Source organism: Carassius auratus, chromosome 30, assembly GCF_003368295.1.
Source record: "Carassius auratus strain Wakin chromosome 30, ASM336829v1, whole genome shotgun sequence".
Taxonomy (NCBI): domain Eukaryota; kingdom Metazoa; phylum Chordata; class Actinopteri; order Cypriniformes; family Cyprinidae; genus Carassius; species Carassius auratus.
Genome location: NC_039272.1, coordinates 16,018,099 through 16,041,927, shown reverse-complemented (window position 1 = coordinate 16,041,927; position 23,829 = coordinate 16,018,099). Strand labels below are relative to the sequence as shown.

At 36.8% G+C, this 23,829-nt stretch overlaps 1 protein-coding gene across 1 annotated transcript in view; it reads left to right on the top strand.

Moving 5' to 3' along the window:
• The window catches only part of LOC113049396 (fibrinogen C domain-containing protein 1), a 61,926-nt gene extending 38,319 nt beyond the window's left edge, over nt 1-23,607 (top strand). The window contains exons 5-7 of the mRNA XM_026211708.1: nt 8,884-8,980; nt 18,499-18,678; nt 22,264-23,607. Coding sequence (XP_026067493.1) covers nt 8,884-8,980; nt 18,499-18,678; nt 22,264-22,532 — 546 coding nt within the window. The 3' untranslated portion in view covers nt 22,533-23,607. The remainder of the gene's footprint in view (nt 1-8,883; nt 8,981-18,498; nt 18,679-22,263) is intronic.
• Nucleotides 23,608-23,829: the final 222 nt, after the last annotated feature.

The window sequence follows — 23,829 nt, the reverse complement described above, 5'->3', positions numbered from 1 at the left end:
ATCAAAAGTACCCACAACTCCTCTCTGAAATATTAAAAAAGCACTAAGACCTGAAATGTAAAAGTTTTAGATTGAAACTCAATCTAACTGGATGCGGGGGGAGGGGACTTGTTTTTCTTCTCTTTCTGGAAAAAAAAATAAATAAATTGTTACCAATGTCTGACTGTCTCTTATTGCTGATTCATGTTCCATAGCTCAGTTGTACATTTCCAAATGTGTGTTTTTCTTTGCAGGGCGAAGGCTGTGCCACAGGTTTGTAGCTATGATTGGATAAAGTAAGCCTCATGCTATGCAGGATTTATGTTATGCAAATAGGTTTTGAGATGAAATGTTGAGTTAGAATTTTAGACGCAGAGAAATTGAGACACATGGACATAGAAAATAAAGCATTGAAAAGGCAGAGATGTCAGACCATTGATTTATTGTATTATATTTAACTGAAAAAGATTGTGCAGACCTGACCTTTTGGAAATGACCATCTTTATTGGTAGATAAGTGTACTGTATATGTGTGGTGTAAGCTGATAAATGAAACATTTTGTACTGTCTGGGAGTAGGCACACACAAAAACACCTCTCCAAGAAATGGAATCAAGCATAACATTTTACAGTAAATTTCTAAGCACCATGAACAAACAATCAACCGTGGGATTTTTACTCTTTTTAATGTACAGCAAGTTTAAATGTTATTAAATTAAATGTGTCCCTGGACCACAAAACCAGTCATATGTAGCACGGGTATATTTGTAGCAATAGCCAGCAATACATTGCATGGGTCAAAATTATCGTTTTGTATATTTCCTACTGCAAATATATCAAAACTTAATTTTAATTAGTAACATGCATTGCTAAGAACTTCATATGGACAGGTCCATATGAAGTTCAAAGGAGATATTCTTTATATTTAGTTTTATTTTTATTTATTTTTTGCACCTTCAGATTCCAGATTTTCAGGTGGTTGTACAGTACCTCAGCCAAATATTGTCCTATTCTTACAAACCATACATGAGTGCAGCGTTTATTTATTCCGCTTTCAGATGATGTATAAATCTCATTGAACCTTATTGACCCAACTAGTTTTGTGGTCCAGGGTCTCATATAGACTACCTTTTTTATTTAATTATATCTGTTTATGTTAACTATTATTAATGTTGTTGTTGTTGTTAATAATTATATATAATTTACAGCATTTATTAATCTTAATATGTAGAAATTAACATTGGGCATAATTAATAATGTAAACGATGTTTCATGTTAACTATAAAACAGTTAATTTATAAATATAGCCTACTATTTTTCAGTCATAGTCAGGTAGTTTATAATGCATCATTTAAGTTTAACTTCTAAAATTTTTACTGTTAAAATATACAAATGTATTTGTGTATATTGAAATGACCATTAATCGAGGTCACTTTAATTACTGCATTAACTAATGTAAACAATCTTATGGTAAAGTGTTACTGAATCAGGCTCCGGTATAATACTAACATGTTTCCACCGAAATTACCCCGGAACAATTGTACCAGGATTAAAAAAAAAAAAAGATTTCAGACATTTTTTCCCCCCAGACCTGTTGCTTTCTGTGTTTCCACTGCAGTCAAAAGTACCGTGAAGATTAGGCAAATAGTCTGGTGATGCAGGTCTCCCCACGTTTCTCAATATGAAGTATGTAAATTTCGGACTTGCATTCTTGGTATTTCGGACTTTGTGAGTTTGACTCGGATGTGTGATCTCCTGTGGACAAGATGATACACGTCTGGTAATTCTGCAAACAGCAGCGTACTTGATAACATCAGTCAGCTCACCTTAGCTACTGCTATTGTCCTCGCTGTAAATTTACAATAAGATGAAATAGGATATCAAACAGTACTGCCTCTTTTAATTTTCATTTTAACATATTAATAGATTAATTGAATAAACACCAAAGATTGCCTGTTAGATTTACCAAAAACTAATTATATTTTATGTTTAGCCACTAAAGAGACATCAGAGCCAACGGCACACATCAGAAGTTCTAGCCGAGTCGAGACTGCTCTCATCTGTAAACATGAGCACTGAGCTCCCGCTGATCGCATGGAGCTGATCGCCTCCGAAATCGGCGAAACACATTTAAATATGTTTGAGTTTTAAACAACTACATTCTCAACCGAAATATCTTCAAACTACATTTCATGACACGATGATAGTAATCTTTTGAAAATTATGTAAATAAATGGTGGTTGAAATCACAATGCTGCGTGAACGCAACCAATCAGCATGTTTAGCGCCCAAATCTTGACCCCGAAAGTTCCTGACCTTTGAAAACCTCACCAGCAGGGACTTTCTGAGGGGCAATTTTTTTTACCCAAAACTTTATTTAAATCCTGGTTCCTACTGTGGAAACACACAGAGTACCAGCCCGAAGTCCCTAGTTCCTGGGTTAAGCTCCAGTGGTGGAAACGCGGCTTACCTCTCACTCTCACACACACACACACTCTCACTCTTGCTGTGAGATATCCATGGTAAAGATTGCCAATGACAGTCTCTAAATCTTCAGATTAAACATCAAACATGATTATGTCTCTCCCAATTGATCACTCCATACTAATCCAGTAATTCCCCTGTCCAGAGCAGTAAAAGAAAGATGGTTAGGGAGAACAGAGGGAGAGAGAGAAACATATGAATTGACAACAGAGGGGAATAGTAGCAAGGAAAAAGAAGTGAACAGGCTGAGAACAAAAGAGTGGCTTTTAAGACCCAGCTTCATAAGTGTGCTGAAACAGCATATGTTCCCATCCATGCCGGCTGTGTTCTCACACCTCCCTGTGAATGTGATCGTGTCAGAGAAACATTAAGCTGTATCTCTACAGCCATAATTTTCTTGCCGCATTCATTTATTCTCCTTTTGTATCCATCTGGATCTATCTCTCTCTCTCGTCATCATAGCATGAGTCGTTAGTGGCAATGACTACTGCCAACCTGATTAAAACCAGACATCTGTTTTGAGTGTCTTGTAGGCACTGGATCTTGCCCTAGTGATGCAATCAGCCTCACTGCCAAGCACAGATTAAACACTGACCGTGGTGTAGTGTGGAAAACCGGAAAGCTGGATTAAGCTTATCCGCTCATGCTTTGGTGTGTTGAGGTCTCCACACACTAATAGTGATGTAGGGGATAATGTACGGTCAGGTGTGATCATCTGGAAATGAGCTCTGGCAGGGGGATCAGGGGGATTATTTTGCAATAATGGCCAACTAATTACAAGCCAGGGGCATCATGCACTTTTGCTTTTAGTCCTGGCTCACTCTGTGACATTTCCAACCTATTTGTGTTTTCATTTGAATTCTGCCTCTTCACATTCAAATTGAAATTGCAATTTTGCGTTATCTATGCTGCCTCAGTTCAAACGTAAGTCAAATACAGGAAATGAATTAAAAGGCATGCTTATTTGGCAACCCTGTTTGCCACATTGGGCTCTTGATTGACTGAATGACTGGGAATCCTGCACTTGACATGTGAAAATAGACAACAGGGGATAAATAGACAATTTGACTACAATTAAAAAATCCATGACTTAACTATTTCTCTTTTTACATTAATAATGACCATGTTGTACTAATTTGTGGAGTTGTATATGATTTTACATCATTATAATAAGACGAGGGAATTAATTAGTATAACATACTGAAGCTACGGTTTGAAAAATAAAATGAGGGAACAAATTGTGGCCTCAAATGAATATGTTGTTGGAAGAAATTTTCAATTTGTGGCCATGATATCTATTTTATTACTTGTTTTTGGCTTTATATGGCTCGTTTCTTGATCTCATTTCATGCGTGGTGCTTTGAACTTGACAGATCACTATGCATTTTCAATTTTGATGGCCATGACACTTTGCCACAAGCAAACATTTAAAAAGTGTTTGTGTATTTTCTGGTTGTCAATGTTTGCTGCAAATATTTTTAGCATAACCCCAACCCCCCAGCACCCCCACCACCCAAATGCCACTTGGTTTGATATTTTTATCTAATGCAATAAAATAAGTGTAGCATAAGTGTCCAGATACATTTTGGGGCCAATGTAGGTCAGTTTCATGGCTGCTTCTGTTGTAGTCAGAGTAGGATTAAACCAATCGAATGCAATGAGAGCTTAAGCAGCTGTCTGTTAAGTTCCTTCAGCTGACACTATCCTGACAGTTAAATGCACACAAAGCTGTGTTTGGAGACAAATACAGTACATTGAGTATCTCATTGACAGATTGACAGACACATTGATCTCTTAATGACCACTAGCCATCCAAGACCTGAGAGAGGAACACCGCCTACACTATTACACCTCCGCCATGTGCATGCATCTTGCTCATTGTGCAAGTGAACGGCAATAGAGATGTCTTGTGTTTCTCTGCTGTCACCCAAGGGTTCTTTGTCACTTGTTTAAGTACTCCGCAGTAAAGCTTTGTAAGACTCCAGCTCCTAGGGAGAGAAGCAGCAGTGCTGAATATGTTTTATCTGTAATCTTGCTGGCGGTTGGCTGATGAAGGCCAAAGTCTGTAGAAATCAGTTTGTAATCCAGTGTTAGAGACATTGATAAATCAAAATGTCTTGTGCTATCTTTTGATTAGCCATTTGCTCTGAACTTGAACTTGAGGTAACACACACATTTCCAAGAGGGCATTATGATAAGATTCACTAAACTTTAATATGAATACATTTTTCCAATAAAAAAAGATTCAATTTATCTTAGAGTGGCCCGAAAATACTGAAATCTGAATGTCACTGCATTAGATTAAATTTGATGATTTGTAACCTACTAATCTCAAACTGATCTTTAAAATCCACACAGGTCTCTCAAGTCGAATAGAGAGGTGATCTATTTATCACATTGAGAATGATTTATTTACTTTCGGGGATCAGAAAGTACCCCTGCATATTTTGTATTCAATTTTAACAATGTATCATGTTTAACCTAACAGACAAGTCTTTAGTTATAAATAATGTTTTTTATTGATTTTGTTATTTTGTTTTGAATTCATTTTGTATTAGGAATACAGAGGATTTACAGATGAACGCAATATGTAAGCTGGATTCTCGCAATTCAAGTGGTCTACAATAACTGTGAAGATAAGTAACATAGACAGATGGAATTCAAGATGAACGAATAGTTCAAACTTATAAAAAAGTGACTTCATTTTCCTTTCTCTTACCGACAGCCCAATAAGAACAGAGCCCATATTTCAGCTATTTTTTATTAAAGACGAGTGAATCTCTATGCTAAATTTCTAAGAAAATTCTCTAAAGTTCAGTTTTATTAGACACAGCTATTAATGAAAAATAAATAATAATTCACCTTACACAAATTATAATTTTAACCGTGAAGTAATGTCTTGGGTCTTCTGAATATTTAATAAATGGAATAAACTCAGAACTTTAATAATGCAGGCTTAATTTTTCTTTTTTATTCTCTGAGGAATGTAAAAGTCATAACCCAAGTGCTACATCAAATGTCAAGTAGCACTTCAGGAACTGACCTGCTATAAGCAAACAAATCAGAGCCCTCCTTGAGCGAGGACAAATCATTTTTGCTTTTTTTTTATCATGTGCAAGAAAATTATATTGATTTCAGAAGAAAATGTACTGCAGAACCACAGAGCAGACCCCACCACAGCATTGCTCTCAGCTGCTATAATCCTTGGGACTTTAATTAAAAGAGAATTTGCAATTAGTCTGGTCGGCAGTGACATTTTGGAGTTTGTTGTTTGCGGAGAAATGGCACAGTCATGACACCAAGACCATGGGGCGAGATTCACAGATCACTGCACTGTAAGGGTTTCAGATCAATTACTGTAAACACCAGGATGTCAGAAGGCTAATATAATATGAGGTGACATTAAGTCTTTTAATTGTGTGAATGACATGAAACAGCTCATTGATTTATTTTTTCCCCACCTTAATAATAGATAGAGACTACAAACTTACATTTTCCTTATATGTTTAGAGTGAATTATTATTAAAAGCTGTGTGCGAATTTACATTCATATTTATGGTCCTACATTTACAGGATCCACTCATCTCTGATAAAATAATTTTAAATATTTTTGTGCGTAGTACTGTTATTACAAATCTTTCGAGCTCCAAAAAGAATAAAAAGTAATTCATGTGACCCAACTGGTGCATTCTTCATGATGAACAGAATGACATTTTTATAGACTACATCAAATATTGCAACACAAACCTCAAAGTAGTGGCAAACATCTTTTCTCACTACACACGATTAAGCATGGTGATATTTGAGGTTTATGTAGCCATATTTTATAAAGATAATCTGTTCATTGGTTATTTTTTAATTTTTAATTGAGAGTGAATTTCATTCTGAATTGCATTTTGACCTGTTCAGTGATTGTTTTGCTGTAGAAGATGTTATACCAATATACCACTCAAGCCTTTTGGAATCAATTCTGCATTCAATTTTGGAGCTTGAAAGTTCTTGAAATCTTTAGATTTTTCCGTATAGACAAAAAATCACTGAAACTTTATGTACTGCTCAAATAAATAAAGGGAACACTTTAAACAACACAATGTTACTCCAAAGTATTTAATAAGACTGTTTCATTCATTCAGATCTAGGATGTGTTGCTAAACTAACAACATTTTAAGAAAAGTTTAACATTACAAATAAAAAGCATTTTTGTTATTTTTTATTTATTTTATTTTTTTTACCTGCATTTGTTGGAGAGATATTGCTTCATTCCTGAAAGCTGTTAGGTGACAGGGACAGTGAGAAAGGGGTCGACCGATTCTGATTTCACCTTTAATACTCCATCTCTCACTGTGTCTGATTCTCTGCCTCTGCTGACACTGTTGTTAGACAGTGATGGTCAATGCCCCTTTGACCTTCACTACTTGGCTGCCTTAAATCTGTGGAAAAAAGGCAAGATAATACCCAGGCGTGATTGTATGTGGGTGTGGATGCATGTGTAATTACAACCTTGACAGTGGTGTCTGCCTCAGTTCTGTGCAGGCAGGGTTGATCTCCCAGGAGCCTCTAGGGCAGCTACAGGGCATGAGTGATGCGGGAGAGAGCGAAACCTTTCAGATGACTGACAGCTGTCATCCTGTACTGAATCAACCCCTTTCCCTTGTCTCACTTCTCTTCCGAATTTCAACAGAAAACAAAGTCCACCTGCTTATGAATTCAACTCATCATACATTTGACTATGATAGGAGAAATTCAATGCATTATGTGCATTATAATGCAATGTGTTTTTATTTTTATTTTTATAAACAGACATTCAGTGATGTGGTTGCCATTTGCATCCATATTTGACATCACTAGACTACTGGATCCACTGCAAATTAGTTGGTAAAATGTTTTAAACTTCTCTAAACACCAATCGAATTAAATTAATTATCAGGTTTGCAAACATGCCATTTACCCGGAGGGATTACAGATAACGCAGAGGAACAAACACAGACCCCTGAATGTTGTTTCTGATTACCATATTGCACTGAATGCCCTTCTGTGCCATAAAAAACCACACACACATAAAATCTCACACAGCCACAATCAAAGCCAATGTCAGCGATTTTGACAGCCTCATTATGGGCTGCACATTTGAACTCTTTTATTCTGTGCACGTCCTCTATTGTGCTTTATTAAGATGCATTGTGGTTAATGTCCTTCTTGCTTAAAGTTGAACTCTAATTCATCTGTCCTCCTTTGCTTGTTGTATACTGGCAAAATGAACTTTACTGTAAACACGTTTTTATCCTTCAACAACCTGGATTGCTTTGTTCCAATATAAGATGTCGATCCAACTTTTCAAATTTCAAATTTAGTTTACTTTATGATTTTTACACAAATTTTCATGCAGTTCATGCAGTTCAAGTGCCCCTGTTTTTTTAGGCAAAAGGGAGACAGGCAGTTACTGAAACATTCTTACATTCCTGTTCTTCTTTTAAATTCACTTTTTATTCAAAATGACACAAACTGGTTATATGGTAAAAACAAAAAATAAATTAAGCAAAATAGAAGTGAACTCAAGTTTTTGCGTGGCTCTGTATAATATGTGAGTGTGTCTATATGCAAATAGATTACGAGCTCTTTAAATTCTCCTCTTTTGAGTCAGTCTTGACTATAGCTCAAGATATCATACTTCAAGAAATCATACTCCATTAAATGTTATTATCCTTCAGATCACAATGCTGAGCTCTTCCATCATTATGTTTGTTCAGGTATCATATCAGTCTCTGCTGAGAGAGTTTAGTTTGAGTACTCTGAGGAAGAGCCCTAAAATCATGGGTCTACAGTACTGTATTCAAAAGCACATGAGCTGACACACATGCATCATAAGCCCTATTTGGATGGTAATTGTTTCTCAGGTGGACATATGTAAAAATAAATTGCATGGCTCAGTGATAAAACTCATGGATTCAAATTTATTCACAGTGTTGAAGCAAGTTCTGTGATACTTCAAACCCATGAATGCTCTATATAATACCTATTTTAAAATTGTATTGCATACCTTTTTTCAGTAATAAATATGCATTCAAATTACAGTGAAGTGCAACAGTTACCCTACAGTGTTCATCAGTGGTCAAAAACCATAAAAATATTTAATTTTGAAATGATGTCTTCTTTATGTGGATTCGGACCCAATGACCTTGAATTCGGACGGCAATAAAATCACAGACTATACATTTACCCTGTAAATGCTAAAAATCTCTTATGTCCCCAATGAGAAACAATTACTGTGTGAATCAAGCTATACAGCAGAATACAACAGAACATTGTCCTGTTTTCAGATGAAAAAAAAAGACCACTTAATACCTACTATATCATGCAACCGACTAACAAGGTTTTGACACAAATTTGTGGTTAATCAATATTCTGTTTTTGCTTTTTGTCAGGTAATCCAGCGGAGGGAGGATGGGTCTGTGAATTTCTTCAGGGAGTGGGACTCCTACAGGGAAGGATTTGGTAAAATCACCGGAGAGTACTGGCTTGGTAAGTTGTGTGTTTGTGTTTGTGACAGAGAGGAAGTCTATGAGCATAAACTGTGATTTTTTTAAATTACCAATGTAAAATGCTGCCAACACCTGCGCACCCATCACCCAATCCTTTCCAATGTTTGTCTATATTCTTGTCTTGACGGACTTTTATATATATATATATATATATATATATATATATATATATATATATATATATATATATATATATATAAATTATATATATAAAAAATATTATTATTATTATTATTTTTTAATCCAGTTAATTTCTTTGAATTTAAATTATTTTATTTGTACTTTCTTGTATATTGCAATTATTTATTCTGTTTACTAACTCATTTTAAATTCAGGAAGTAATTTCCGAATGGTGCATCCTTCAGACCTTTTAGACCTGCAGAGAGTCATACAGTCAACAGTACAAATCACAGAACTGTCAGGGTTCATTTTGCTAAAACAGCAGATTGCGCATCGTCCCTTTAATGCATTTATTTGTTGGTCCAACGTAGAAGCTGAAAATCAGTGAACTAGAGCGCTAAACATTCATCTCCACATGATCAGTGGATGTGCAGCAGAAACTTATTCCCTCTGCTTTTCTTTCACTCCATGTAGCAAGTGGGAATTAAATCAACAAGAAAGCCCAAATTGCCATGTTTACCATTTTTGCGAGCCAAAATGGCTTTTGACAGCCAAAGCGCTATAATCAAGCTCTTAACCTGCAGAGAGGTTTAAACTAAATCATTATTGTGTGTGTTGGTCTGCGTGAGTGTTTTTGTTCCTCTGCTCGCTTAATGAAATGAGCAGTGGCGACTGGCTTGTTGTTATTCTCTGCTGAGATACAGAGAGGGAGAGGATGTACAGGGAATTTAAAGGACATAACTCTCTTACACACACACAGTGTGTGAGGTCATAAATTGGTGCAACGGATGCAGGATGACAGATGGATGTGGCATCAGTCAGGCCCATGGGAACATGGATGAAGATATAGTTGTTTCTAATACTGCCACCCCCTTCTCTGCTGGTGTGGCCAAGAGAGTCACTTGCGCTCCAGGGCATACTTATACATGGAAATAGATTCTCATTGTGTTAAGTAGATTATCATCAAAGAGACATACAGTTTGGTTTAGTCAAGTGGGATCTTACAGACCCTGTTTCTCTGCATAAAAGGCAGTCATTGTAGTTTCTATAGTGTCCTGTTCTGCTTATTCCCCACAGGCTGAGAGAGGGACAAGAGTAGTAAGCCATATTATAGTGTCCATAGTGGCCGTGTAAAGCTTCTCTCATTCATGGACATTGTTTACCCTTGAGATTTAGATAAAGCTTACATCATGTTCCTTTTAACCAGTCAAATTCCCTCATGACTCAAATTTTCTTCCTTATCCTTGACCCTCTGTGTCATTACATCCCCCGAAGGCTCATGGGAGTTATGGTGATGGTAGAGGCTGCTCTTGTTGGGTGAAATAGGGCTACTTTTATTATAGACATTGGTTGAATTTGGAAAAATAGAGATTCCCCTTCCATTTCAGTCTAGGGCTGCAATCTTTGCCAGAGTAGAAAACTGCTTGAGCTCAAAAGTACAGGTCTACCAATATTTTACAAGCTGACTTATACTGATTTACTGATTTTATTTTTGGCAGCATGCACTCCTTTAGGATTGGAATTAAATATCTACCACTTGTTGCTTAGCAGTACTTCCACTGCACTGATTTTATGCACTGTCTGATAAGAAGCAGGAGTCATAGACCTCCTTTAATGTAACTGCATTATGTTATCTGATTATCATTTATTAGATTTACTTCAAAAGTAGCAAACTTTTCAACCCTGAAGTTAAAGATTCTCAAGCGATAATCACAAAGCCAGGCGGCATTCTACACAAATAAGGATTGAAGTCATTCAGTTCTCTTTCATTTTTGTAGTTCTTCTGAGATGGTCAATAGAAATGTGGGAGAAAAAGATGACATGAAAGTGGTCATGTGTCAATTCAATGAAAAATATGAGTTTTTCTTTATTTTTCTATTTTATGGACCCAAATGAGTCATAGAAAGAGCATAGAAAAAAAAAAGAAGATGCACATTGAGAAAGTATTTACTGGCATAATGTGCACACGTACAGAGTTTCACACATACGTTCAAACCATGACTGACAGTTAATGCATAATTGGCCAGTAGGAAGGTCATGTGTTGAAAAATCCTTTCATGTGGGAGATCAAGGCAAGAGCTTCTCACGGTTAAAGATGTACATTCTATAAATCAAGAAAGATTCTCCTCTTTATATTTTTTTCTCAACCAGAATTCATGCTGTGATCTGTCAGTTATTACTGAAATGTCAAAGTGTGTGTGTGTGTGTGTGTGTGTGTGCTCTTTTTTTTGTGACATATCAGGACACAGCTGTATAATGACATGGGTATGACACAGGTATTACAAGGAGAGGGTGGCTTATGAGGACATAACCCATGTCCCCATTTTTCAAAACGCTTATAAAACATACAGAATTCGTTTTTTTTTTTTTTTTGAGAAAATAAAAATGCACAAAGTTTCCTGTGTGGGTTAGGGTTAGGTGTAGGGTTGGTGCAGGGTAGGGATCCTCAAATCTGGAACGTGAGATCCACTTTCCTTCAGAGTTTAGCTCTAACCAGAATCAAACACACCTTAGTGTGCTAATCAATGTCTTCAGGATCATTTGAAAATCACAGGTAGTTGAGTTTGAACAAGGTTGGAGCTAAACTCTGCAGCACATTGGCCCTCCAGGAAAAGATTTGAGGAACCCTGGTGTAGGGCCATAGAATGTACAGTTTGTACAGTATAAAAACCATTATGCCTATGGGATGTCCACACTTTTCACAAAAACAAACGTGTGTGTGCGTGTGTGTGTGTGTGCGTATGTGTGTGCACGTGCGCACATGTGGGTGTGTGTGTGTTTAACAGCATGCATAAATAAATAAGGGTCCCCTTTTCAGGATACTGTATTTAAAGGTAATTTTGTAAAATCCAAATAAGCTATACAATTCTTTATTAGATTAAACAAATATTGCACGTATACTTTTGAACAGGACTGAATCAGGGAATTTCAAAGGTTTTGATTCCATGGTCTGAAGGTCTGATCCGTGACTCAGAACTATGAAGACAGAAACAGAGAGGGAGTCCGGCATTGGCCATGACACAGGCCTAATTCAGACTTTCTTCCCCTGGAAGTATATGCTCCACCCACTGTGTCCTGGTGCTAATAAATAGATCCTTCTTGGTTACAAGAATCAAATTGAAACACTGCTTTTTGCACAGTTAAGGCGTTCTCTGTCATTGATAACGTTATCTAGGGACATTGTCTTATTCAATCCAAATCTGATTTAATAAGATAGGGGGAAAAACAGTGTTAAATGACTCACTGGGAGCTCATTCACACTTCAAATGGAAGATATGACAGAGGAGATGAGAGATCATTATCATGTCCTATTTAGACACATTCTCTTCCTTTTTTTCTGTTTCACTCTGTGTTCTCTTTCTGTCTCTATCAGCAGTTTTTCTTATTTCTTTCCCTCATTCTGGTTGTAAATCCTCACACTCCCCAATCAATTATAGCACTATGAATTATGGCTCCCTAACAAAGAGCATCCATTTTCTGTGTGGAGTCACGAGTGCCCCTTCATAATTCTGTCTCACACAGACACACACGAACCCGAGCACACCAACGCATGCACTTAATCCACCAACTCATGCTGACTATGGTTTTAATGTTGCTCAGAAATATGATGCACATAAAAAGTAAGAAGAGAATGAAGGGGAAGAGAGGGAGGATGTTGAGATGATAGATGTCTTAGTGAGTGAGCATTAGTGCATTAGTGTCAATCCAGTGTCACAGAGGTGAAAGTGAGCTTAAGCATACATGTGCTGTGTTTGGAAGTACCTCATTGAGACCTCAGAGTTATGAATACCGACCTAAGCTCTGTGGATGCACAGATGAAGTTGCATTTGTAGTTACTTGTACATCATCTCTGTCCATTTTAAATGCTTTTTTCCCCTTCAGATCCCCAACCTCTTCTCATTCTGCTGCTCTCTCTTTTTTCCTCTCTTTAATAGCCTCCATTAGTGTACTAATCATCTCTGTTAATCATCTTGTTTTGCTCTTGAATCACTCTCGGTGGAAATCAGCACATTTTTGTCATGTTTTCAGCACTGATTGTGGGAGAAAATCAGCACAATTCTGCAGAAAAGATTTAAATATGCTAAAATATGCTAAATGGAGCTTAGAGTACTACAATCTATCAGTAACCGAAAGCATTACTAAATTAGTCTGAATGTTATTTAAACAATATCAGTGAAAATGCATGTGAAACTGGTAAGAAAGTCATTTATTTTTGGATCGATGTGAGGAGTAAATTATGAATTTCTTTGTGAAATATCCCTTTAAGGCTGTGTTTTTGTCACCAGAAATGTATTCAAAACTCTTTGAAAATGCAATTGTATGGAGGAAAATTAAACCGTTTAATTTTATGACATACTCATGTTCATATTTTGTGTAAATGTGTTGAGATTTTAGTTGCTATTAAGCTGCAGTTCTACCTTTGATTCAGAAAATATGACCCCTGTGGTCTTACAGTATCTATCATCTTTTCGTTTGCTCATCTGTTGATATGGCTGGAGAGCATTCACTGAGAAAAAGCCATAATGCTATGAGGTTTTTTTCTTTTCTTTTTTTTTCTGGAACTCATAAAACCGTAAACTATAATATTTTTATCTGTCCTCTGTAGCACTCTTTAACTTGCTCAACGGGTTTTCATCATGGCAACTTCTTGAAACCACATTTGTAAGAAAAAAGAAACATGTCATGTAAGAGTATGTCTTATTTAGTTTGAGGGATTTCCATTTATAGTCAGAAACAAGGATAATACCCTCGGTTGTTTTGAATAATGACTACTAGAGGTACATTGAAAATGTTTGGAAAGACAGATTATGTCTCAAATGGAACTCTCTGCTTTTGCATACTGCTCTCCTGGTGAGTCATTTCTCTGGCTGTGCTCTCTGCTTTTGAACATCTACACACGTGTGACACGTACTATGTGTCAGAAAGTGAGTTAGAGACTATACAGTATAGCTGCTTTTCCCCTCAGGTGTCACTTTTTCTGAGCCGCTCTTTAAACTTAGGTTTTCCTTCTGTAACTGGATACTAGTACACAGTGAAAATACGTGATGAAATCTCATCCACACTGATCCGAGGTCTCTGGTGTAGCTCAGGGCATCCATCCCAATGTTTGCATCTAGTTTTGGTCTTCAGGACGTGAAAAAAAAAGGAAAAAATTTAAATAGCTTAAAAATCCACATGTTGCATGTTGACTTATGTTGACACATTATTGAAAAGAAAAAATGCTACTATTGCAAATTAATGTTCAGTTATATTAATTAAAGGTTTTTAAATTTCCCAAAATGTATAAAGACATTTTCCACCATTTTATTTTGTTCTCAAATTTTTATTCTTCATTCTACAAACTAGAATATTACTTTAATCAGCTTTTGGAAATCAGGTCAAGCCGAAGAATGGCCAGAGACATAACAACGGGTTAATATTCAGCTTGCATTTCCCAAAGTTCTCTAAAGCGGTCAATAAGAAAAGAGAATGATATTATTGCATATTTGTGAGTGTGTATGTGGATTATTTTTTTTCCTTTTTTTATCACAAACCTTTGAATCTTATCAGCACGTTGGTGTTTTTTCTGTGTGTGTCATCTTCAGTTGCGTTTGTGTGTGAGAGAGAGCTCACACAAATTGCGTTTCCCCCCCCCCAAGCTTCCCTCTTTGAAGTCTGTGGGAGATCCTTTCTGTTCGTCTCTCGTCTTGATGGGAGAGAGAGAAAGAATAGACAGGTGTTCAAAGACACCCCTCCACTTTCTGCCCTCTCCGCTGCCCTCCATCTCTCCATCGCACTGTTCATGCCTCCTGTTCATTCTTCTTCACCAAACACACACTTCACATTGCTTCCTGTGAGTTCTCTCTCCCCTTCCCCTCGTCTTTCTTTCCTTTTCTTTTGCTCAGTCAAATAGAGAGAAAAAGCATTATGAATATTTTAACTTGCAGAAATGTAACTGAAAGAGGACAGAAGGAGAAAAGGGTGGAATGTAATGATTCAAGTGCTGTGTATTTTTTCATGTTGTAAAACCATGTGGATTTGGAAAAAATGGCTTGAGGGATATTTATAACCGCTCGATGCATTTCCCTCGCAACACACTTTTCAAATCTAAGCAAATAAATCATTAATATTTGAACCTTTAACCATGGCAAAAAGAGAAGTATGGCTGTGCACAGTCTGGATGAATTGTTAATGAGCCAGACAATTGTATCACTCAGATTAGCTGCAAATTGAAGACATTAACACATTAATCAGAATCAAGATGTTGTCTTTTGTCTAGCTGGCAGAAGATAGAATATATAGCACTATTATTTAAATGACTAACAATTGAACATGTTTATTATGCACATCTAAAATAAATGTTTCCTGTTTTAGAATGATATCAGTATTCGTTGAGTGTGTGTATAGAAACCTAGAGGAGCTTTGAAATTGTATGGATTGTTCTGACCCAATTTTTCCCTGCATAATTGCAGGAATATGTCATTTTTAGAGTGGTATGTATCACAGGTGTGCAGTGTGACTGCTGATGCCCGTGGGCTTTTTATTATACTGCTCTCTTAAATTTGTGCTCAACACACAATCCACTTTCTGCCTCAATATATCAGTGTCTATTTATGTTTACTGGCAAATAGGAACTGCCCGGACTTCATGGGTGTTGACTGCCCATATCACAATAGCAGGGCATCTGGCAGAAGGCACAGAATGTGTGCTGTAGAAGAACGAGCGTATATACGATCTATCATATGCACTTTCAAAATATGTGTGCGTAGGGGTTGGCTTAGCTGTGGGTTGGGGACTAATGTTTTCCCAGAACCTTCATCATGAACTCGGCTTTAGTTTGTAATAATCAAAGAAGAAACATTCACCTGAAGAAGCCATCCAGCAGCACACCTTGACTCACATTCACTCTCTCTTGTTAATTGAGCAATCAGTATGATAATTCAAGACAAAATGCAGCTTAGTGAAATTTCTTCACAATAATGCTTAATTGAAAATTCTGGCCCATCTGAGTTTTATACGCACAGACTTGCCTGTTTGGCCCTTTCTTTGGTATAGAGGAAGAAGGGCGTATAATACTCCCAGTGTTTAATTATTCCAAACGAGCCTCGGGGAAAATCTCAAGGGATTTAATTAAGACTGAATAAAAGTTATGTAAATTACATGTGAAAGTATCAGGTTTCTTTTCCTCTTTTTAAAAATAAATACTTTTTTTTATATTTTGAATGAAGCAAAAAGACACTCAGTTTTTTATGCACTCAAGAAGTTGCTGTTTCCCTCCTCATTTTCCATTGATTCTTCTTTTCTTTATCAATTTCCTTGTGTGGAAACTCATATGTTTGTAGTTATACTGCATCCTACATGTCAAATTAATTTTGATAATTCAACTCAGAGTTTATGTCTGAGGACGGATTTTGCAAGATTTTTTTTTTCTACCCCGTGTTTATGGGTCTGGTGCTGGAAATGTGAATAAAAACAACAAAATAAGAAAAGTTTGAATCTCCCTTAAGACCTGGTTGTTTTCCATGCAGCTTTAATGCATAGTAGCAATGTATGAATTTTTAAAGTATGCATTTGCTCTGCATAATAATAATGTTTTTTTTGTTTTTGTTTTTTGCATAATTTTATATGCAAGCCACAGAAAGTGAAAATAAACCACACATTCATGCTAGACATAGAAAAAATAGTTTATTTTTGTGATTCATATTGGCTGTTTAACACATTACAAATAATTAAAATAATAATGCAGATTTTGTTTCTGCTCACGTAGGCTATGGTAGTTTTTTTTGTTGTTGTTGTTTTTTTGGTGGTGTTTATGCTCATGTTATTTGCCTGTTGCATTCTGAGTTTCTGAGATGGTATACTGTTTCTGAAATTTCCAACACCCCCACGCTAATGGAGGTGGGGTGTAGATTAATGTAAACGTGTCACGACGCCCGTGCGTATCCCCTAAACACAACAACGATGAAATGAAGAAGTGTAGGTAATCTAGGTGTGAGATTAGCCCCAATGGTCAGATTATTCTAGACAATGAAATAATGATTAGCTGCAGTTCCGAGTCAAGGATCATGTTTGCAATACAAAAGAACCATTCTATTCCTATAACCAGTCCTATATGGGAAGTGTAAATGGCTCATAGTCTGAAAACTTTAGCATGATTTGGAAAGAAATTTCAGCTTTACCTTTATTTTATTGGTGTTCATTTATTGTATACCCTTTACATTTGCTTACTGAAAGAACAACAACAGCAACAGCAGGAGCAGTATGCTGTAACATTTATTTGAAACACATGTATTTATACTTGCTACCTTATATCTTTACTCTTTCCTTTCATTCTTTTCATGGCTTTGGAAAACTTGTCTTGGATGTTTCTCTGTCACTTTTGCATAACTTTGGGTCATCGACACCAAACTTTGTTGCAATTTCTTTTCTAGGAATTAAATGCTTTCTTAGAATCTTCCACAAGTCGTAAAGGAGCGGATATATTTGTGCAAGCTCAGCTATTCAACACTCCAATGTATTCAGGAGATGTTGTTCTCCTGTCAGACCAGAAATGAACCAGGAAAAACAAAATTACACATCAAAGGAGGTGGAGTTTCTGAACACACCCACAGATTGCGTAACCACCAATGACCAACAGAAGTTCAAAGGTGGTTAGGAGCCAAACCTAACTACCCCAGAAAGTTTGCTTTGGTCAGCTGTTTCGAACTGACGAAACAAACATTTAAAACAAACTTCATTTTGGCCTGATTTTGGTCAAGATGACATATCGGTTCGTTCTTCAGGTTCAATGGAAGTAAATCAGGGCTAATATTGAGATTGTCCTCTATCTGTGTGTTCCAGAAAGCTAACAGATACAACAGGTGCCTAATCACAGAAATATGGATACCAAATGTTTTGACTAGTAACTTTATTACATATTTTACAAATTAATGCATTGAAAAGATCTGAAGTAAAACAAAATATATAGACATCTCTCATTCGAATAGGAAAGCAGAAAGAGTAATGAGTTAACATTGAATAATTGAGCTAATTTTCACAAAGGCAACACTAAAAATACTTTTATTTGAATTGGTTTATGCAATGATCATTGTCCATAAAGTCCATAAACATTATTTTTTAAATAATTAAATTGTACTAAAGCATCAACAATAACAAAATCTGATAATTACGTATTTTATGCTCAAAATAAAAAAAAATAATCAATCAATCAATTTAACAAAGGTGTGTGTATTGGCAGTATAGACCTGATAATACTTAATAGTACTTAAAAAGTGCTATTAAACAGATATTTCTCTCTAAACTATTCACAGCCCTAATTCATACTTTACACTCATAATCCAATTATACTTCCTATGACTAAAAATAATCTTGAAATGAATTCTCTGTTTCTCTCGTCAGGGTTGAAACAAATCCATGCTCTCTCTATCCAAGGAAACTACGAACTGCGCATAGATCTTGAAGATTTCGAGAACAGCACAGCTTTCGCACAGTATGGTGTCTTTGGAGTTGGACTGTTCTCTGTTGATCCTGAGGATGATGGTTACCCTCTCACCATTGCTGATTACACCGGAACTGCAGGTACATACACATATTTACATATTTACAGACCATGGATCGATATCTTCAATATTGTGTAATTAGTATGCCCTATTTAAATCATGCTAACTTCGAAAGACCTGGTATGCAAATCAGTTAGCGTTTTTACATCTTTGTCAATAATAATAAGTGCTTATTCATACAGATAATTGGTCCATTTTAGTGCTCGGTGGCATAGACAGAATAATCATGGCACTTAATTCACTCTTTGTCACTTCTCAGCCGCAAACAAAACATAGCTCTATCACACATCCTCTGCAAATCACCACACAAAAGACAAACACTAAGGCTGGGTATTAATACACATTCCCTTATTTAATTTGATTCCGATTCACAAGCTCTAAATTTGATTCAGATTTGATTTTCTTTTTTTAAGTGCTCATTAGAAAGTACTGGGTGATTTGAATGATTTCTAGAGTCAGTATGATACGGACTATACTTGGTCATGTTGAATGTTTTTGCATGCAATCTGCAAGGGATTATACACTATCAAGACATTCCTTATCATTATTTTGTGGTACACTATATTTTTATTGCATCATATTAAAAACAGACTGCAAACTTATTCACATCTCAATATATTTTTTTAATGCTGCAATTAAAGAAAAGTTCTTAGAATCTTAACAATCATTATCAGGATTATTTATAAATCTGATATTATCACCCAGTCCTCGCAAACTTACACACAAAATGTTTCCCAGTCGATTACTACCATTGACGTAAGACAAATGTCAAGAACAGACACAAACGGAATTGGAAAGCTCCTCAGAGTCCTGTAAGAAACAAGAGAGCAGTGAGATAAACAGAAATAGAAAGAGCATTCTGAGGTCAGGTGCAGAGGAAAACACACAAATACACCATGAAGAGAGCGTGAAGGAGAGAGGTGAGAGATCTCCTGTCTGTACAGCAGGTATACCCAGGCTTGAATTGGATCGTGTCTGTAGCGCTGGTGTCAGGTGAGCAGGTGGTCTCTGCTGGGCAGCGTCTCTGTGCCCTTGAGCTGCTGGATTCCTGTTTGCTGCCTGACAGGTCTCCCCTAATCACAGCGCTGAGAATATTATTGTGATCATTTGCATTGAATTTTGACAGACAGTTGTGCTCTGGGCTGGCCTGGTGGGGCTTAATACTTCTCAAAATACAGACAGCGTCAAGGTGACTCCTTATTCACACCAGCATGTGAGCACAAATAAGCCCACTCATAAGTCTGTGCACATATGATATGTTTTATGCAGGTTACACATTTATACCAAGCATTTTTAGAAAGTCACATGTGATATTACCACATCACCTGCAGGCTTTCTGAGATAATAGTATCCCCTTGACAAATGAAAAGTGATTCCCAAGAGCATGTGACCGAATCTGAGAGTTTGCAAGGACATGTCTGGATATAACACTCTTAATGCAGAAATGTCAACAGCAGCAATACAAGTATTTTCTGTGGGCTCTGTGTGACCCTAGTGTGACTAATGGCTTATTCCCATAGCTGCGGACAAAATCTGTCAAGCTTGAATGACGCGCGCTTCTGCTGGGAAATTGAACACTGGTCTGGGATCCGTTTCTCTGCGTATTGTCTTTGACGTTATTGAGTTAAACTGACTGTGGATCAGAAGATTGGAGATCTTCAAGGTCATGGGCTGTTAGAGAAGAGGATTGGAGGTTTAGAGCTTTCGTTCTGGAAATGTTATCCTTTTCTGTGAATCGTCCCTTAGCGGTTTAGAAATACCACCTGACATTTAGAACTATTGTACTCATTCTGGTGCACTTTCTTTTTCTTCCTGTCTCTCTCCATCTCCATGGAACACTTTGTTCAAGCTCTTGCTTGGATTTTATTCTCTGTTCATGTTGAGCTGATAGGAACAGTTTATAGGGCAACAGACACATCACCACCTGCCCTCCTGCCAAGAAATCCAGTGAAGTGGACAGCAGGCAGGATGGCTTTCCAAATCCCCTTTTCAGCCACAGAAATGGTGAAGGTTTGTTTCTGTTGGCCCACCACACCCAGTGTTTGATGCCAACAAATAAGACGGATGCTATAAGACACTTCTTGAGGGAAGTATACATGTCACTGACTCACAAGTTGACTCTCGCCCCACAGAATTCTGAAAGAATTTTGCATCTCGAAATACTTGCCTGAAACAATGGCTGTAATAAAAAGAAGCTTACTTCTCTTTACTTCTCAAAATAATAGAAAGCTGCAGGACATACAGCACATGCCATTATCATTCAGAGATACGTGCATGGTTATCTACTGATGTACCAATTTAGTTCATTTGAATCCATTTACTAAAATGGAAATGAATGCATGCATGGGTGATGCCTCAACCATTTGATGGAATGTTTACCTTTTGATTTCAGAATACGCAGTAAATAGGTTGAATATTTTGGAAATGGATTAGAAAGACACTATCTATCTATCTATCTATCTATCTATCTATCTATCTATCTATCTATCTATCTATCTATCTATCTATCTATCTATCTATCTATCTATCTATCTATCTATCTATCTATGTTTGTCTGTTTCTATTTATTAGCTCCTCTTACAGCATACTTCATTTCATTAATATTTTGAACTTCTGTTGAACAACTGCCTACTGCTGCACAAGTGAAAAACTGAAAAGTATTAGTGAAATTTGTCTAACTTCGGGTCAGTAAGAATTTTTTTATTTATTTTTTATTCAAGGACATATTAAGTAATCAAAAGTTTCACAGTTTTACAGTTTGCTGTATTTTGGTCAAATATATGCAATAATAAATGGTATGCCTTTACAATGTCAAGCTTGTCTATTGGTATAAAATTGTATCTTACACATGGAAGTATCTAAAGTAGTTGCCTTTATATGAATGTAGTACTCATGTGTACTATGTGTGCACTTCAATGTCATCAGTCAATAAAGTATTCGTTCATTTGCAGGTTCTAGACAGCATGGAGTGTGTAACTTAACACATACAGTAACACATAACTTAACACATTTCAGCTAATTATGGAGTAGCACCTACACGCGTTTGCACACAAGTTCATTAAAGATGATCTTCAAAAAGGATATAGTAAGACTGATGAAATCATTCAATGCAGAGTGAGTCATCGATGCAAAATGTTGAGGTCTTATGGAAGTGTGAGGGAAGGAGACAGGAGCAAAGCATTTGTTTGTGTGATTGAAAATCATCTGTGATGATTTTCACAGCGTTATTTCTAGAATCACACAAATCAGCTCTGTTGCAACTTGAACACTCATTAACATTTAGAAGTTTGGGGTTGGTAAAATTTGTAAAACATTTTGAAAAAAAGTCTCTTACCAAGGCTGAATTTATTTGATCAGACATACAATAAAAACAGTAATACTGTGAAATATTACAGTTAAAACATTTAAATTTAATTTAATATATATATATATATATATATATATATATATATATATATATATATATATATATATATATTGAAGTAATCTTGCTGAAACAGAGTATTCATCTCTCTCAAAAGAAAAACATTTTACAAAATGTTAACAATAATTTAATTATGTTTCTGCTGTTTTCCCTTTATTTTTTGTGTGCACCTGTACACAGGAGATTCATTGCTTAAGCACAATGGAATGAAGTTCACCACAAAAGACAGAGACAACGATCACTCGGAGAACAACTGTGCTTCGTTCTACCACGGCGCCTGGTGGTACCGCAACTGCCACACATCCAACCTGAACGGCCAGTACCTGCGCGGACAGCACACCTCTTACGCCGATGGGATTGAATGGTCGTCCTGGACCGGTTGGCAGTACTCGCTAAAATTCACAGAAATGAAAATTCGGCCAACGCGTGAAGAGCGAGAAAGCAAGTAACCACACAAAAAGAAAAATTTAAATGTAAGGAAATAAAAAAATTTAAAAGACTTTAATATTGGACTTATGGTGTGGAAAACAACAAGGACAGTGGTTGTTGCTAATCTGACAAAGAGCTTTCTGTTGTCCTGTTTATTCATTTGGCAGAAAAGTCACACTGTTGTGTGGCCGTGCTGTAAGTCCTGCCCTCCATATGACAATCTCTATATCATCAGGCCTTGAAGTTTCTTAACACCCCAGCTGTCAGATCTGAGCTCACTCCTGCACTGACACAATACTGTGAGTCACACTTCGATTCTGAGAAAGGAAAAAAAAAATGACACTGAATCAAGGATCCTATTATCTTGCCACCGGTTAAGGAATGAATTAATGAAGAACAATGTGCGACAATGAAATGTTGGAATGGTTTCTTCTGTCAGCAAAGCCCGTTTCCGTTCTCCCTCTTATTGTTTAAGACGCAGTTAATATGCTAAACACACATGCCAAGGCCAAATCTCCACTAAGTCTTCATATTTGAAGAAGGCTAGTACAAAAGAAGAAAGTGTGGAAGATGGGAGGGAAATGAGAGAGAGGGGCGGTCTAGGAGGAGAGCAGTGCAAAGGTTTCTGTGGGAGTTTGTCTCTCATCTGTCTGACAGGCCATTAGTGAGCATATTGGCCACTTTGTCTGATCGCCATTGCCAAGTGATCATAAGCCAGGTTCTTCATCTCGCACATTCGCAGATGGTGGCTGGTTATGTGTGTGTGTGAGCGAGATAAAAGGAAAATGCGATATTGTCTCGTCTCCTTCCCGAGTTGCGTTTCTGCCTCAGCACAAGGTTGAGTGTTCTCGAGGAATCTCTTTATCGGCCCGACAAGCTTGCTCGAGTGTGTTTACTTAGCACTCATACACACATTTGTTCATGCACAAATTTGCCATGTTGCAATGCTAATTTAAATGAGCCGCCCTGTCCTCTTTTTTTTTTTGTGCAGACTTTTACATGTATATCAGCTCATTCACTGCCGTCTCTCTCTCCAGCTCACTTTCTAAAGGTCAGACATCTCGAATGTGAATGTTGTGCTTCTTTCACCTCATGCTCAAGCAGCTCCCTTCATCTCTCGCCCTTTCTTTTTTTCCCCTCATGGTCTTCTTCTCATTTGTTCTCCCTTCATTCTTTGGGTTTGTTTTCTTTGGTCCCCTGTAGAAGTGGAAAAGGTCAACATGTCATTTAGTACAATTACGCTGCCCATTGTTCTCCTCTTTGCTCTTTTGCTCTTTGCTCTGACTTTTTCCTTTTCTCTCACTTCTGTTCGGCTCT